A 14,675-nucleotide genomic window follows, 5' to 3' on the forward strand; every position below is an offset into this window, starting at 1 on the left:
ATTTCAGACAATCCGTCGTACAGACTACGTCGATGTCATGATGCTCATAGATTGACCCGCGTAGCATAATGTAACAGGATGGCATAGGCAATACAGAGCACATAGCAAAACAAAAGTAACGACGGTCAGACGGATTCCAGGATCTCGGGCTCCTTGAAGTCCTTCACCACCCGCGTGCCAGTCTCCTGCGCGGCAGTCAAATACCCGTGCAAGGAATAACGAGCAGTAGGGACTCACATCCGTCGACTCCCCGTGCAGCTCCAGCAACTTCGACACATCGAACTTGGGAGCCTTGAGGATCTTAGCCTTGCGGACGTAGACGTTCTGGAGGGGGTATATGCTCCTTGTTGCCTTCTCGATCTCACGGCCAATAGCCTCAGGGATGAACTTCTGCACCAACTCCTTCAAGTCGCAGCTAGTGGCCTCCCGTGTCATGATCTCGAACATCTTTTTACGGATCTCCCGAATCTGACTCGACTGAGCGTACGTTGTCTTCTTTACCTGCGACTGGCGGCGCTTAGTAAAGCCGATAGCAAAGAGGCGGAGGAGGTAGCCGTCGGTCGTCTTGACGTCAACGTGGGCTTCGATGAGAGTCTGCCATTTGCGGACGAGTGACCGCAGCTTGTCGGAGGTGAAGTCCATGCCGTGGAAGTTGGTGAGGCAGTTCTTGCCCTGGACCTCGTCGATCCGTAGCTTGATCTTGCGGAAGGCCTGTTCCTCATCCTTGTTGAGGTCAGCCAGCGAGACTTCGATGATACGACCCTTCAAGGAGTCATTCGCGTTCTCTGTTAGGTTCGTAAGTAACCTCGCGAGCTCGAGCAAGCTCTCCAAGACGCACTCAACCCAGAAGATCGGTTCACGAGGGTCTTGCCCGCATTCTTCACCTCGAAGATTGACGGGGCTTTGATATCGTACCAATCTACGCGCAGGAGCATAAGTCGAGATAGATGACACACAATCGAGGATATGCGTACCCTTGCGAGAGAAAGGGTCGACGACCTTCTTCTTGATACCCTTCTTACCCTTGGATAAACGCTTGTTCTGAGCAGAACGACCGTGCAGTCAGACATGTTGATCCTCTTCGACCTCGGCGGAATGGCAGACCCACCTTGCCTACAGCCATTTTGGAGCCCTACGCCGTACTATCGACCGCAGAGGATGAAAGCCGGCACTTGGTCGGGCTATGTTTTGGGACGAGGACGGTGTCTTGCGCGACACTATGAGGCGGATGGCCGATGCCGTGAGGCTTGAACCTTATCCTAGCAACTGCACAGTTGTTCCCACGCTGTGTCCCTACTGTCCGACGCTCATGTCAAGTTATGACAACGTCGAACATCACGCGTTCACAGTTCGCGGATGCGTGTAAAGCTCTTTTGGAGCGTCTGCGGGACGATGGCGACCGATTGGCACAACGGCATCTGCAAGGTTGGACCTGGGTAGAGCATCCTGTGCGCTGGTAGCTTCGAGAGGTCTTGCCGACTTTCTCAATGCAATCTGCAGACAATCGCTGGTCTAGGGTATCTTTCGAGAACGGCTTTCCTCTCCCGCAGGCCTGGGGATGAAGGAGATGTCTCTCAGGTATTAGAAGTTGAGGAAGAGGACATGGTAGAAGAAGCCGATGATGCTGCTACTATCCCGCACAGATCGGACGGCATCACTTCGCGCCAGTATATTGTCTACTCACCGACGTTTCAGGTTCCCGTGTTGTACTTCACGGTCCACGACTCCCGTGCGTGATTCGTTGTCTGTTGCATGACTGGCGAGACTCAACTAGTTCCAGATGGGACACCGCTGTGTCTCGGTGACTTGATCCAGACTTCGCTGTTTAAACCAGACTCTCTGCCTCCCTCTGAGATCACTTCATTCGGGCTTTCACCCGAGTCCTCCCCCTTTCCGATGCTATCCCAAGGCGATCACCCTACACTGGGGACACCATGCTGGTACTTGCATCCGTGCGAGACGCCGAAGGCCGTCGGGGAGATCATGGCGGAGATCCAGCGGCCTGAGTGGACACAGGCCGAGTATCTCACTCAGTGGTTGAGGACATGGTTCGCTGTACTCAGTGGTGTTGTTGACCTCCGACCGTAGATTTAGGATTGAGTATTAATGGCCGGAAATATGTAGAATTGTGACGCTAGCACGGAAGTACCATAACGATTCCAAGCCGATTCTGCCATCATGAATGGGACATGCATGATCATTCCAAGACCCGGTCGGCTATACTTGGGTGCTATTCACATGCCCGCCGCCGTGCAGAGGACTGTTTATAACCGCAGGTCAGCGAGGATGCCCGGTACGGCTATACGCTGCTATACGAGCCCCTTGTGCGGAGGTAGGTCGACTGATACACATCATTCCACGTCGAACGGCCGCTGCTGATTTGTCTCACTGCTCGCCTTATTCTCGTACGATCGGGCAAGGCCGAACTATTATCATATCGATAGGCGTTCTGCGGGACTCGTGTACGGTGTTGCAGTATAAAAGCTTCTGAGGCTAGGGCAATGTTTGCGTTACGATCTACATCTTACTCCCGTCCACACCTCAGGTCAGCCTTTACTCGCGCCATGGTCAGTGTGCCAGTCAGTCGTTGTAGTGGTGTCCCTAACCTGCCTGCAGTCTTCACACGAAGTTGTCATTGTTGCTGCCTCGCGTACCCCTGTCGGTTCACTGAATGGCGCGTTGAAGACCCTGACTGCCCCTCAGTTGGGTGTCGTGGCACTCAAGCATGCTCTTGAGACTTCCAAGGTTGACCCGGCAGTTGTCGAGGAAGTCTACTTCGGAAATGTCGTGCAGGCTGGCGTCGGGCAGTCGCCTGCAAGACAGGTTGCTTTGGGCGCCGGTCTGAAGACTTCCTCTGATGCCACGACGATCAACAAGGTCTGCGCCTCTGGCCTCAAATCGATCATGCTGGCCGCGCAGAGCATCTCGAGTGGCTACAGGAGTGTAGTTGCTGCCGGTGGTATGGAGAGTATGAGCAATGCTCCGTAAGTCATCGCGATATCCGCATCGCACACACCACTGATGAGATGATGTCAATAGTTTCCTCTTGCCGCGTCAAAACCCCCTCTTTGGCAAGATCACCGCCCAGGATTCTCTTGAGACGGACGGCCTATGGGATGTTTACAACAACTTCGCCATGGGTAATTGTGCCGAACACTCAGCCGACAAGTACGAAATCACCCGCGAGTCTTTGGACACCCACGCTATCGAGTGCTACCAGCGCGCTGACCGCGCATGGAAGTCCGGAGCGTTCGAGAAGGAGGTCGCACCTGTGACGATCAAGGGCAAGAAGGGTGATACGATCGTTAAGGAGGATGAGGAGTACAAGAAGGTTATCTATGAGAAAATCCCCACGCTTCCACCAGTCTTCAAGAAGAACGGTGGAAAGATTACTGCTGCCAACTCTTCAAATCTGAATGACGGTGCTTCTGCATTGATCCTCATGTCTGCTGAGAAGGCGAAGGAGTTGGGTGTCAAACCCTTGGCTAAGATTCTTTGTGAGTAACGCATTAAGTGGGGAGACAGGGCGGACGCTTATGAACTGTTAAGCTTATGCCGATGCCGGTGTTGACCCCATCGATTTCCCGGAGGCACCTGTACACGCCGTACCCAAGGCACTGAAGTCGGCTAACCTTTCGGTCGATGACATCGCTATCTTCGAACTGAACGAGGCTTTCTCTGTTGTGCCTCGGATAGCGGAGAAGGTGTTAGGCGTTGACCCGAAAAAGATCAATCCTAACGGGTACGTGAATTCTTGATATTGCTGTAATTCATTCACTGACGGAACTGGCAGTGGTGCGGTCGCACTCGGCCACGCCATCGGAAACTCCGGCGCTCGTATCGTCGTCTCCCTGGTACATGCGCTCAAGTCAGGAGAGTACGGCGCCGCTGGTATCTGCAATGGGGTAAGTCTAGAATGTCGCGACTGGACGGGTACAGATCCTGATTGATCATTCGTAGGGTGGTGCGGCATCAGCGCTGGTCATCCAGAAGCTATAATTGGACCATTGGCTGCCACATTTTTCCTAAGGGCATCGAGGACGACGGGAGGGACAATGATTGTATTACTGTCATATTTGTATATCCATAGGAATTTGTAGACGTGCGTCGAATCTCTCTGTTGCTCAGATGTTCGACGTGAATTTTCAGCAGTGTTCGTTGGGTGCAAGAAATGGTTTACGAATAAGGAACGACGCGATAAGGATGCCGTGATAATAGGCCGGCATCAGCTCCCGCACTTATCATGGTGTGGCTCAAGAGTATTTGCAGGTTCTGCACTACTAAGGGCGATGGGAGTGTCGTTGGTGTCCCTTATCGTCAAGCTTCCGGGATACTTCCGTCATCAAGAAGATACGGATGATGGTCCTGGGCGTATGTGGTCAGCTTAAGGTTATAAAGACCTGACAAGCCCCGCTGTGAAGGTTCGATTCTGTCCCTTTCCTCTGAGACGCTCAAGAATCCCTAGTTCACGATTCGACATGGCTTCCTTAGACGAAAAGAACGTACTCGATGACGCCAAGGCGGTTTCTGCTTCTCAGGAGGACTTACCGGTGGACGAGAAGCGCGGACCTCTCACAACTGTCTCCGAGGTGAGCTCAGCAGAAGGAGACGAGGCCTTGCAGCTTGTCGGGAAGGAGCGCACCGCTCAATTTAGCGATGAATATAATCGCAAGTTGAGGAGGAAGTTGGTAGGTCCCTTGCTAGTGGACACCACGCATAGCCGGCATTTTATTCACAAAAAATCAGGACTTATGGATCCCGCCCCTTTGCGCAGCCGTTTACTTCACTCAATTTCTGTAAGTTCGTGATGCGTCTTCGCTCGGGTTTGTGCTTACCATCCGCTCCCGTTCCTGCTAGAGACAAGACTTCTCTTAACTATGCTAGGTAAAGGCTTTTCACCCCTCGTGATCCTGTGCGACACTCAGCATGCACTGCAGTATCATGGGTCTTCCCATAACGGGGCAGGTAAATGGCTTGCATGTTCGCTCCCGTCAATATTTTGATACTCTTCATAGCATTATAATCTCGTGTCTATGGCGTTCTATCTCGGTAGGATTATGTTTGTGATTATAAACTCTGACCTCTCTCAATTCCAATTGCAGGATTCCTATTCTGGGAGTTCCCCACTGTCTATATATCTCAGAAACTGAGAGTAGCAAAATACTTAGGTATTTGGGAACAAAGTCTATCGAATAGCCATGCTGAACGCGAGATGACAGGGGCAAACGTCGTGATATGGGGGGCTGTCCTGATGCTGCACGCCTCGACGACTTCATTCGGTGGTTTCTTCGCCCTTCGATTCATCCTTGGTGCGATGGTTCTTTTATTTTCCTTATGACGAGTCGCAATCTAAGAGGTATTCCAGGCATGTGCGAGAGCTGCGTCGCGCCCCTCCTGATCCTCATTATCTCCATGTTCTATAAGAAGAATGAGCAAGTGCGTGCTAAGTAATGTCTGATGCAGGGTTTAGGGTGTTGAACAAATGTTGGGGATATGTGCAGGCGTCGCGGATTTCGTGGTTCTACGTCATGGTAAGTATTAGCTCGCCTCTTAACCCGAGCAGGTTCTGATCGGCCTTGCTTGTAGAACGGTCTAACACAAATCTTTGGCGGTTTCGTCGCATACGTACGTTGTCGCCAAGCTCTGAGGATGTGCAGCTATACACGGGCTTTTCAAGGGAGTCTCTTTCTCTAATGACCGGTCGATTGCCCCATACAAGATCATATACCTCCTTTTGGGTGGTATGGCCATTGTGGTCGGCATATCTATACTGATCTGGATGCCTGACTCTCCCATTCATGCTCAACTCCTGTCAAAAGAGGAGCGCATCGCGGCTCTGGAGAGAGTCCGTGATGACCAAGTAGGCGTGGAGAACCACCAACTGAAGAAAGACCAAGTTGTCGAGGCGCTTACAGATGTCCGCACATGGCTCATAGTTCTGACGACCATGCTGAGTGAGTGATCTCTTGAATTAATGGAGAGGTGGACAATATTTACGTCTGGCTAGCGAGTATTCCTAATGGAGCTCTGAGCAACTGTGAGTCTTCCTGCTTTGTTGCCATCATGGCGTCATATGCGAGCCCGAGTCCCAGTCAGCAACATTATCATCAAGGGATTCGGATACACGTATGATACTCCGTTCATATCGTCGACATAAGAATATTCTCACCACAGGCCGAAGTTCCAAACAGACGCTCATACTGTCCACTCCGGGTGGTGCGGTAGCCGCGGCCACGACCTTGCTCTGTGGCTGGTATTCTGACAAGAAGGCAGGTCTCGAAGGCTTCCACTGTCAGTAACAGACCTAAGCGAGACGTATCTTCAGGGCGAGCGAATGCTTCCAATCATATTCGCAATCGTGCCGACGATCGTGGGCGCAGGTTCGGAGACTAACCTTTGTATTGGATCCCAAATCATCAATCGATTGCATTTACAGCTATGTTGATTGGTCTGAATCACACCGCGCAGAAGGGTGTCCTCTTGTTCGGTAAGGTTTTTGCTAGTTAATGTTGTCACCTTTACCGAGTTTTATCCAGCGTCATATCTGATCGGAACATTCGGGAGCGCTTTGTCATCAGTATACGCCTATAATGCGAGTAATACCAGCGGCCATACTAAGAAAGTACGTCTCCGTTTCATCTTCTAGCTTCATGAATTTATCTTGAGAACACAGTCCACCATCAACGCCATGACGCTCTTTACCTTCAGTATCGGGAATATCATTGGGACCGAGATCTTTCAACCGAAGGATGCTCCTGACTACATTCCGGGAAAGACTGCTATTATGGTCCTGCTCATCGTGCAACTCGGTGTCTCCTTCTTGCTTCGCTGGATCAATATTCGGTTGAACAAGCGCAGGCAAGTGCGACTGCAGGAGGAGAAAATCAGGCGAGGCTGGACGGACGAAGATCTGCAGAAGGAGCGGGAGCGACACGCGTTCGCCGACTTGACCGATAAACAGTGAGTGAGGATCTATCCCTGCCTCGGCACGCCACCTGATGAGATCCGGCTAGGAATATATTCTTTGTGTACACGATCTAGTGGCAGCGTCGATAGCATACTAGATGAGGATGTGCATAGTATAAATCGTACATCTTCATACCCGGGCTCTGAAGCGCGGCCCGGGCAAGTGGCGCATGACGCACTAATTGAATGATACAGCGAGTAGTCAAAATTGAGGGTCCAGGATAAGTGTATCGGGATGCCATTAGTCACGTCTTCTGGAGACACGACTACCTGTGCATTCAGAATCAGAGGGTACGCGCCTACAGGCACCTCCCAGCAGTCATATGAGCGTAACCTTCCACTGGGACATGCGTGGCGGATGCCACGCCACGAGGGGAGTTATTAACACCAAAGTCGGTCTTGCCTAGGAGGGTCTGTTAATATCATGTTGTTAACCTGTTATCAACACGAGTTTGTGCAAACAATATTGAGCGACTTTTACACCGTACCCTAGTCGGGAGCTAACCGGCTGCTCAGGCCAATCAGCGTTGGTGCATGCTTTACGATGGTTGGGTCCTGGCATCAGACGAATACACTCGAGCTCTATTCTCAGTCTCAAGGCAGTTGAATTCGAAGGCGTGCGGCCAGCGTGCACGGTACGTAAGTGTAGGTCCAAGTTTGCCGCGTGGCCGAGAATACAGTCCGGTAGGGCGCTATACCCGAAAGGAAACGCATTGACAAGGACCCTGAGCCAGTCTCTTCGACTTCCTGAAGTCGATCAGAAAGCTACGTATAAATGACAATCAAGCATCAAGTAGCACATCCGATCCCCTCGGCGTCGTTGTCGCAGCTGGCTCTCCTTTATGGTTCTCTCTACCATCAGTTCAACAAGTCGCCAGTCCACCGACAGTAGTAGGCTGCCCAACTTCACATTTGGCGCCACCCGGTTACGGACGAACACGGCCCTCTCAATTGATGGCGATGAAGCCTTGAAGATAGTCACGGCAGAGCGGACAGTCCAGATCAGTGAAGAAGAATATAATGCTGTCAAACGGAAACTAGTGAGTACTTGGAGTGCCTCATACTCATCTCGGACTACCTTCACGTCTCCGTCTTCATAGGACTGGATTATTCCTCCGTTATGCGCGCTGGTATACTTGAACCAGTATCTGTGCGTGTTCAAAAGCATCTCAAACTGAGCTCACGCTGATTTTCCTATCATGACAGAGATAAAACAACCTTGAATTATGCGAGGTGAAGTCTGCCGGCGCGTCCATATCCCATACGCCACACTGATTATATGTAGTATCATGGGCTTCCCAATTACCGGCGAAGTACGTCTGAATTGTGTACAATATCCCTATTGCTGAAGTCTGGTTTAGAGGTACAACCTGGTTGCCATGGCCTTTTACATCGGTATATTCTACATAGGGTTCTCAAGTCTCTCTCTCAATAAAGCTGTGATGTTCCACAGGTTTCCTTGTATGGGAGTTCCCGACAATGTTCATCGCGCATAAGTCGAGATTGGGCAAATACCTGGGGATGAACGTAGTGCTGTGGGGTGTCGTGCTGATGCTTCACGCAGTTCCTACGACGTTTGGGCCCTTTTTTGCCTTGCGATTTATTCTCGGTAAGATGCACTTCATTCCGGAAAGAATTTTCTTGAGAAATTGATAACGAGATCTTTAGGTATGCTCGAAAGCTGCGCCGCGCCAGTACAGATACTTATCACCACAATGTTCTACAAGAAAAATGAGCAGGTGTGCTTGTTAAAAGCAAGATTCTCTGTTTGAAGCTCGCTGACATTGATCAGTCCATGCGAGTTGCATGGTGGTATCTTCAGGTTAGCCGACGATACCGAAGCTTTCCCGTTGAGAGACCTGACGGTGTCGTCAGAGCGGCACAGCAAGCGTAGTAGGAGGGCTCCTAGCCTACGTGAGTACACTCGCCGGGTTTTTCGTCGAGGGTCACTTACGGGGATAAACAAGGGAATCTCCTTTACCACAGATGGTAGCATTGCCGCCTGGAGGATACTGTACCTCGTATTTGGCGGCATGGCGGTCGTTGTGGGGATCATGGTTCTCGTATGGCTACCAGACTCTCCTTTGCACACATGGATGCTCAGTGAAGATGAGAAGATCATTGCGCTTGAACGCGTCAGAGAGGATCAGATGGGAACTGAAAACAGGAAGATAAAGAAGGACCAAGTCATCGAAGCTTTTACCGATATCCGGACGTGGATAATCGCCCTCATGATTATGCTAAGTGAGTGCGATCCGCTGAATCACGTAGCATGGCCGTTATTCATGATTGCTAGCGAGTATACCCAATGGCGGACTTGCTAACTGTGGGTCTTTGTTAATTGCTGCGTTTATGGTATCACCAGAGTAACCTTATCCTTCAGTCAGCAACCTAATTATCAAGGTTAGTAGCGGGGCTCGTGTTATCCGTCGCGGACTAACATGTATTTGAACTGAAGAGTTTCGGATATTCGTGAGTACAGCTTGAACCGCGGCAATTGTTCTACTCACTAAGTTGCTATCTAGGACGAGAGAAACCTTACTCCTATCGATGCCTAGTGGGATCGTAGCAGTACTTTGGCTCCTGCTTTTATCCCACATCTCTGATAAAACTGTGGGTACATCAGATAATGTACCGCGTCGCATTGATACATCAGCATTACAGGGAGAACGGATGGTACCCATTGCCCTGACAGTTCTTCCTACTGTAGTGGGAGCAGCTATTCTTATTGGCTTAAACGGCACCGATCACAAGGGGGCGCTGCTTTTTGGTGAGCTCATCTTCGTCCAGCTTTTGCGGATAAAGGTTTGATACGCGCTGTCTAGCAATTTATATCATAAGCTGCTTCGGTGGATCTGTGTCCTTCATATACGCGTACAACGCCGGCAACATCAGCGGTCATACGAAGAAAGTGACCGTGAATGCCCTGACCCTCGTATCCTTTAGCATCGGGAATATCATAGGAACGGAGACTTTCCAAGCCAAGGATGCGCCCAGCTACATCCCAGGGAAGCTGTCGATAATGATACTGCTCGCGATTGAGTTCTTCCTCTGTTTCCTGATGCGCTGGATTAACGTCCGGGAGAATCGGAAGAAACGTCTGGGGCTAGAAGAGTTGAAACGAATAAACGAGTGGTCGGACGAGGATATGGCAAAGGATAGAGAACGGCATGCCTTTTGGGACATGACTGACAAGCAGTAAGCGTTCTTTTCTGAACCGTCAGATGTCCCAGCGGTACAAACTCATACTCTTGTCAGGAACCCGTACTTCACGTATACATTATGAGAGTTCCGGTAGATACGGACTGTATATTGCGACGATGCCCTTAGCACAGTCAGGATAGATATGGCAGTAGATTGAGTGCCAGTGATGGTACCAGTAGCTGCTGTTAATGCGAAGCTTGTACCAAAGCAGGATCACTTTAGATGATTCTACAGTACATATTTGCGATTAAGAATTGCGTCCGTAAAGGTCCCGCGTCGGCAGACCTCGGCGTCCCTTTCACATTCCAAGGGTGATCGTCGATGTTCACGCCATGTGCGGCGATTGCGTCCCTAATTTCTGGCCACCTTGTGATTTGCTTAAGGTCTTGCACTCTGTCCGAGACTTTTCCTAGCTTTCGCGTTCGTCTTGAGACCAAATCCTCACTCAACGATGACCTTGGAGCCTCTGACTTCGCCAAACCTACGTCGAGTCAGCAGCCCAAAGCTAGACAGAGACGCATGCACCGCAAAGTATATCCAAGCCCAGAAGCACTACATTCATGGATACGCTCGTGATGCTACTAGCAAAACGCTTTCGGCCTCTATACACTCCCAGGATTCCGAGCTTGCTCCGTTCAAACAGAAGGCACTTGAACCCGGCTTTGCGACTCCTGTCCTCAAACCTAGAGCACCGAAACGACAGGACAAAGAACATACCAAGCCCGATAAGCCAGTGATGTGCCTGCCTTCGAAGCATACATCTGCTGCCGCCTCAGTGGTGACGCAAGGCGAATCAACCAGTGTGAAGACCGCAAAAGATATACCACAGAAACAGTCTGCTGTTGCGAAGTTGAAAGATGGCACTAGATGTAACAATAAACGTCGGTCAAGTGCTAATTCTGACGAAGAGCATGCCGCAAGTGCGTCTTGGTTTGTGGCCTTACTCTATTGACAGGTTCGAATGGATTCATAGGACTAGCCGAGAGGCGGGAACGTAAGCGAGCGAAGAGAGCCATCGTGAGACCGCAGGAACCAGCTAGGGATTCTCGAGATCTAGTCCAAGATGCCAAAGATCGTGAAGACGAAGACACCACAAAGGATGCCAAACCGCGAGGCAAGGCAAAGGCCGCGCAGAAGGCAAAGGCTTCTGCTGGACTTGCCTTGATGAATACGTTCTTCGCCAAGAACGTTAGCAAGAATAGACTCACCGTAAGTGGGAAATGGTCAATGCCTGCCTGGATTCTGATAGGATCACGTATGCTCAGTTAAAACCTGAGACCCAAACTGGCGTGTTCAGCAAGGGGAGGGCATCGGCCAAGACCGTAGTTATTAACAAAAAGACTAAGGCGCCGACCGAAGGTTCGTAATCTCCAAACCCTACTGGTGTAATTCTTTTAGTGATTCGATTTAAAGAACGAAATAAGAAGGTATTTTCTGAGGCCCGATTCTTGAATAGCGGTAAACCACCCGCCAAACTCTTGTATACTTCATCGGATTCGGAATCAAGTTCCGAGGACGGGAGTACGCCATTAGATGATGCAAGCATAATACTCCGTAAGAACAGTACGAGTATACCCGGTCCTACAAGGCCAGACCGGATGAAAGAAAAGGTTGTCGACACTCAGGGTTCTGATGACCAGAGCAATACTCGCGTCTCTCGGAAAGTCCGCCGATCACACCGATCGCAGGTCAAGGAAGCTGTGTCTGAGATCTGGGACATAGAAGTCGACGGACGTGGTCTCCCATCTGAGGTCTCTTCTGTAGGCCCAGTCAGCCATCTCCAGGAAGGAACCGTGCTGCTGAATATGCCTGCCTTTCGCTTCGACTCGGAGGGAGGTGAAGATGCTTTTGCACAATCTGGAAGCGCGCCAAAGGTGATATTAGTGCAGGCCGAAAGTGGTAGCAATATAGTCAAGACTAAGGAGCCCGGTACAGGCCAAGCAACTCGTAGCTCCTCAATCGGTCCCTCTGATTCTGCCTCTCAGCTTCGACGAGAAATCCCCAACACTACGACATTCTCTGGGGCTTTCTCTAGATATTTCCCAGTGGCTGTCTTGGATGCGGTACGACCGGCCCTCGAGAAGGAGCCTTACTCCGAGACATACTCAGTTGAGGAATGTCCTTCTCCAGGTGGTGGCCTGTGTACTCTGGTATCTAACAACGACCCACAGGATGCCAATCATGTCTCCAAAATAGCTCCATGTGCACTCTCTCGACCAAACTTTGCCGCCGAAATCTCTGAGACTTGCTCCCTACTACTGGATGCTGAAGTCACAGGTAGAAATACATATGCTATTCCTGGTCCATCTATTGATCATATGTCCATGTTGGAGGACCCCGTCTCTCCAAGTATGTCGGTCAATTCGCTCGAGCTTGCGCTGGAAAACTATGAAGCCGATCACGTCCTAGGAGCTCACTTGAACCCACAGGACATGGAGATTCTGGAACTGAACTATGAACTTCGTACCTCCCCCGGGCGCGAGCATCAAGACCCGGTCCACGACGATGCGGATTGGGGAGACTACCATTACTATGAAGATGATGCTGGCGCTGTTGCACCCCTAGACGCATTTGGCTTAGACGATATTGCGCACGATCTCACTGCAGCCTCGGCTGACTGGCAGTACTGTGGAAGCCAACCTATCGATTCTCGTCCACCGGACAGCGAATTCGGCCACCTGACATATGATAACTTGGCTGGCCACGATGTAGATTATCGGTGTGTACACAATGACTCTCCAACGGATATGGAGCAGTCAATGGACGGACCTGATGACATGTACGTTTGTGTTCATGATCTGGGAGCTGGCGAGCACTGCGGCGACTACACCATGGCTTCAGACATCGAAATACGGGACGTCCTTTCCCGCCCGCAGACCCCCCGCTCAGAAAGCATTCCGGCTTCGGACCCTACGTCAGTCTCGGACTGTACCTTTGATCAATCGGGTTTGCTGCCGCTATTCAGCGAAGGTCGCTCATTGTTGCTTGGGTTTTCTGGCGCGCCGTCACGCACTGGCAATATCACCACTCGACCCCTGGCCCGAGGTGTGTCTAAAGCCGAGATGGACGTGGTAAAGAGTATGAAGGATCACTGGTTGCCACAGAGACTATAACACGCTGCAAATTCATCCACAATAGTTCACGGGTCGACCTACGCCTTGCAGTGGCATTGTATGTTGATACCCTTTTGCGTCACTCCTTTCTGTTCTTTCCAACGTTTGTTCGTCCTTCCGTGGATTCAGACCATACTGTATGATAGTGTAGTTTAAGCCGAAGGCAATGGATTATGTTACAGAGTTCGTAGTGGTTTTATACGTACTTACTGCTATTTGCGGAACATAAGGCGGAGCGCCGCTTTCGAGGCGCTCCAGACAAGAAAACTCCATAGCACTGGCAGGGCTTGGATTGACTCAACAATTTGTACATGGGGTTTTCAATATAGAAAAAAAAATGCGGTAGCGAAGGAACAGTGAAAATCGGCCCATGAGATGTCTGTAGACTAAGGGTGCCCTTTGCTACCACATTTTTTCTATATTGAAAACCCCCATGTCTGGAGGCCATCTCGCGCCTCGAAAATGGCGCACCGCCTTATGTTCCGCAAATAGCAGTAAAGCCAAATAACTAAACTTATACAGTGCTTTGCATACTATCATTGAGGGGGTTCTGCAAAATTTGCAGAACCCCCTCACACCCCTATATCTCATTCCACACTCAACCAAAAAACGTTGGGTAAGCTCAGGCAGGTATATATACACTAGAATAGAACCTCTGCCAAGTCAGAATGGGAATATCTGCTGTGGTTGAAGAGAGGGAGAGAAAATGGGTCCTGTAGGCCATGGGAAAGAAACAGTGTCCACTAGATCTCTCTGTTGAACTGGGCGCTGACTTAGCTGCCAGGTTCTACAACGTACCAGAACGTACCGGAACCCTCTGGAACATTCTGGTATATTCCATTATTGTACAAGGCATAGAGCTCATGTGGGTCAGTGACATCATAGGTGGAGCTCAGTAGGATTATAGATATTCCACATAGCTTAGTCAGCCTATGGGCCACAGTGTATATACTATCATTGGACCAGTAGTGAATAACTATTCACTTCCCGTCCCTTTTGTGCACTGGGGACCTTGTGGCTACCCTATACCTTCGGCAATTTTTCTCTGTAATGATAAATGTCTGTAGATGCCATGTTCAAGTTTGTATGTGGAACAGAGGAGTGGTCATCGTTCAGGATTTAAAACTGTCTTGCATCTCCGAGGTCTAAGCGTGACAGAGCGTGACCGCTGCCCCGCCACAGCCCTATTGTGACACGTGTGACATCTTATTCACTTCCCGTCCCCTTACGCCGTACAACCTCTACACCCTCTGGAAAAATCTGAGAAATTTGCAGAGGGTGTAGAATAGTATCTGAACCATTCACACCAATTTTGGGGTACGCGCAATTAGAGGAAGATGACTTAACTAGGGAACAGTTCAAATCATTCACTACTGGTCCAATGATAGTAAA

At 50.3% G+C, this 14,675-nt stretch overlaps 7 protein-coding genes across 7 annotated transcripts; 6 read left to right on the top strand and 1 right to left on the bottom strand.

Annotated features, from left to right (window-relative positions):
- Window positions 1-125: 125 nt before the first annotated feature.
- Window positions 126-1,123, bottom strand: GLOTRDRAFT_103324 (40S ribosomal protein S1; the record flags this gene model as incomplete). The annotated part of the gene is made up of 5 exons (XM_007864134.1): window positions 126-185; window positions 238-785; window positions 839-919; window positions 975-1,041; window positions 1,109-1,123. The coding sequence occupies 5 exons, from the start codon at window positions 1,121-1,123 to the stop codon at window positions 126-128; spliced, it is 771 nt and encodes a 256-aa protein (XP_007862325.1).
- Window positions 1,124-1,360: 237 nt separating this feature from the next.
- On the top strand, window positions 1,361-2,088 carry GLOTRDRAFT_70600 (uncharacterized protein; the record flags this gene model as incomplete). Its single annotated transcript, XM_007864135.1, has 3 exons — window positions 1,361-1,448; window positions 1,501-1,729; window positions 1,781-2,088. The coding sequence occupies exons 2-3, from the start codon at window positions 1,603-1,605 to the stop codon at window positions 2,086-2,088; spliced, it is 435 nt and encodes a 144-aa protein (XP_007862326.1). The 5' UTR covers window positions 1,361-1,448; window positions 1,501-1,602.
- Window positions 2,089-2,281: 193 nt separating this feature from the next.
- GLOTRDRAFT_70601 (peroxisomal 3-ketoacyl-CoA-thiolase) lies at window positions 2,282-4,167 on the top strand. Its single transcript, XM_007864136.1, has 6 exons — window positions 2,282-2,567; window positions 2,617-2,984; window positions 3,040-3,497; window positions 3,550-3,742; window positions 3,794-3,905; window positions 3,961-4,167. Exons 1-6 carry the CDS (start codon window positions 2,502-2,504, stop codon window positions 3,997-3,999), a joined length of 1,236 nt encoding a protein of 411 aa, XP_007862327.1. The 5' UTR covers window positions 2,282-2,501; the 3' UTR covers window positions 4,000-4,167.
- Window positions 4,168-4,478: 311 nt separating this feature from the next.
- Window positions 4,479-5,570, top strand: GLOTRDRAFT_34062 (MFS general substrate transporter; the record flags this gene model as incomplete). Its single annotated transcript, XM_007863550.1, has 9 exons — window positions 4,479-4,688; window positions 4,747-4,796; window positions 4,858-4,884; window positions 4,938-4,965; window positions 5,016-5,049; window positions 5,103-5,168; window positions 5,220-5,309; window positions 5,366-5,436; window positions 5,502-5,570. The coding sequence occupies 9 exons, from the start codon at window positions 4,479-4,481 to the stop codon at window positions 5,568-5,570; spliced, it is 645 nt and encodes a 214-aa protein (XP_007861741.1).
- An 868-nt stretch (window positions 5,571-6,438) lies between these two features.
- GLOTRDRAFT_125602 (uncharacterized protein) lies at window positions 6,439-7,041 on the top strand (the record flags this gene model as incomplete). The annotated part of the gene is made up of 4 exons (XM_007864137.1): window positions 6,439-6,487; window positions 6,537-6,622; window positions 6,674-6,960; window positions 7,014-7,041. 4 exons carry the CDS (start codon window positions 6,439-6,441, stop codon window positions 7,039-7,041), a joined length of 450 nt encoding a protein of 149 aa, XP_007862328.1.
- Window positions 7,042-7,808: 767 nt separating this feature from the next.
- GLOTRDRAFT_136206 (MFS general substrate transporter) lies at window positions 7,809-10,370 on the top strand (the record flags this gene model as incomplete). Its single annotated transcript, XM_007864138.1, has 17 exons — window positions 7,809-8,006; window positions 8,067-8,116; window positions 8,173-8,199; window positions 8,252-8,279; window positions 8,328-8,361; window positions 8,420-8,575; window positions 8,635-8,705; window positions 8,759-8,788; window positions 8,842-8,880; window positions 8,934-9,210; window positions 9,263-9,292; window positions 9,350-9,369; window positions 9,425-9,438; window positions 9,492-9,579; window positions 9,631-9,736; window positions 9,792-10,164; window positions 10,225-10,370. The coding sequence occupies 17 exons, from the start codon at window positions 7,809-7,811 to the stop codon at window positions 10,250-10,252; spliced, it is 1,569 nt and encodes a 522-aa protein (XP_007862329.1). The 3' UTR covers window positions 10,253-10,370.
- Window positions 10,371-10,621: 251 nt separating this feature from the next.
- GLOTRDRAFT_125604 (uncharacterized protein) lies at window positions 10,622-13,283 on the top strand (the record flags this gene model as incomplete). Its single annotated transcript, XM_007864139.1, has 4 exons — window positions 10,622-11,090; window positions 11,144-11,379; window positions 11,436-11,529; window positions 11,584-13,283. The coding sequence occupies 4 exons, from the start codon at window positions 10,622-10,624 to the stop codon at window positions 13,281-13,283; spliced, it is 2,499 nt and encodes an 832-aa protein (XP_007862330.1).
- Window positions 13,284-14,675: the final 1,392 nt, after the last annotated feature.

Source organism: Gloeophyllum trabeum (genome assembly GCF_000344685.1).
Source record: "Gloeophyllum trabeum ATCC 11539 unplaced genomic scaffold GLOTRscaffold_00002, whole genome shotgun sequence".
Lineage (NCBI taxonomy): Eukaryota > Fungi > Basidiomycota > Agaricomycetes > Gloeophyllales > Gloeophyllaceae > Gloeophyllum > Gloeophyllum trabeum.

Bases quoted from the DNA above. Each gene is read 5' to 3' on its own strand.
- GLOTRDRAFT_70601 (XM_007864136.1), top strand. From the start codon at position 2,502: ATGTTTGCGTTACGATCTACATCTTACTCCCGTCCACACCTCAGGTCA. The intron at 2,985-3,039 runs GTAAGTCATCGC...TGATGTCAATAG, and splicing joins GAGAGTATGAGCAATGCTCC to TTTCCTCTTGCCGCGTCAAA. The intron at 3,498-3,549 runs GTGAGTAACGCA...TGAACTGTTAAG, and splicing joins ACCCTTGGCTAAGATTCTTT to CTTATGCCGATGCCGGTGTT.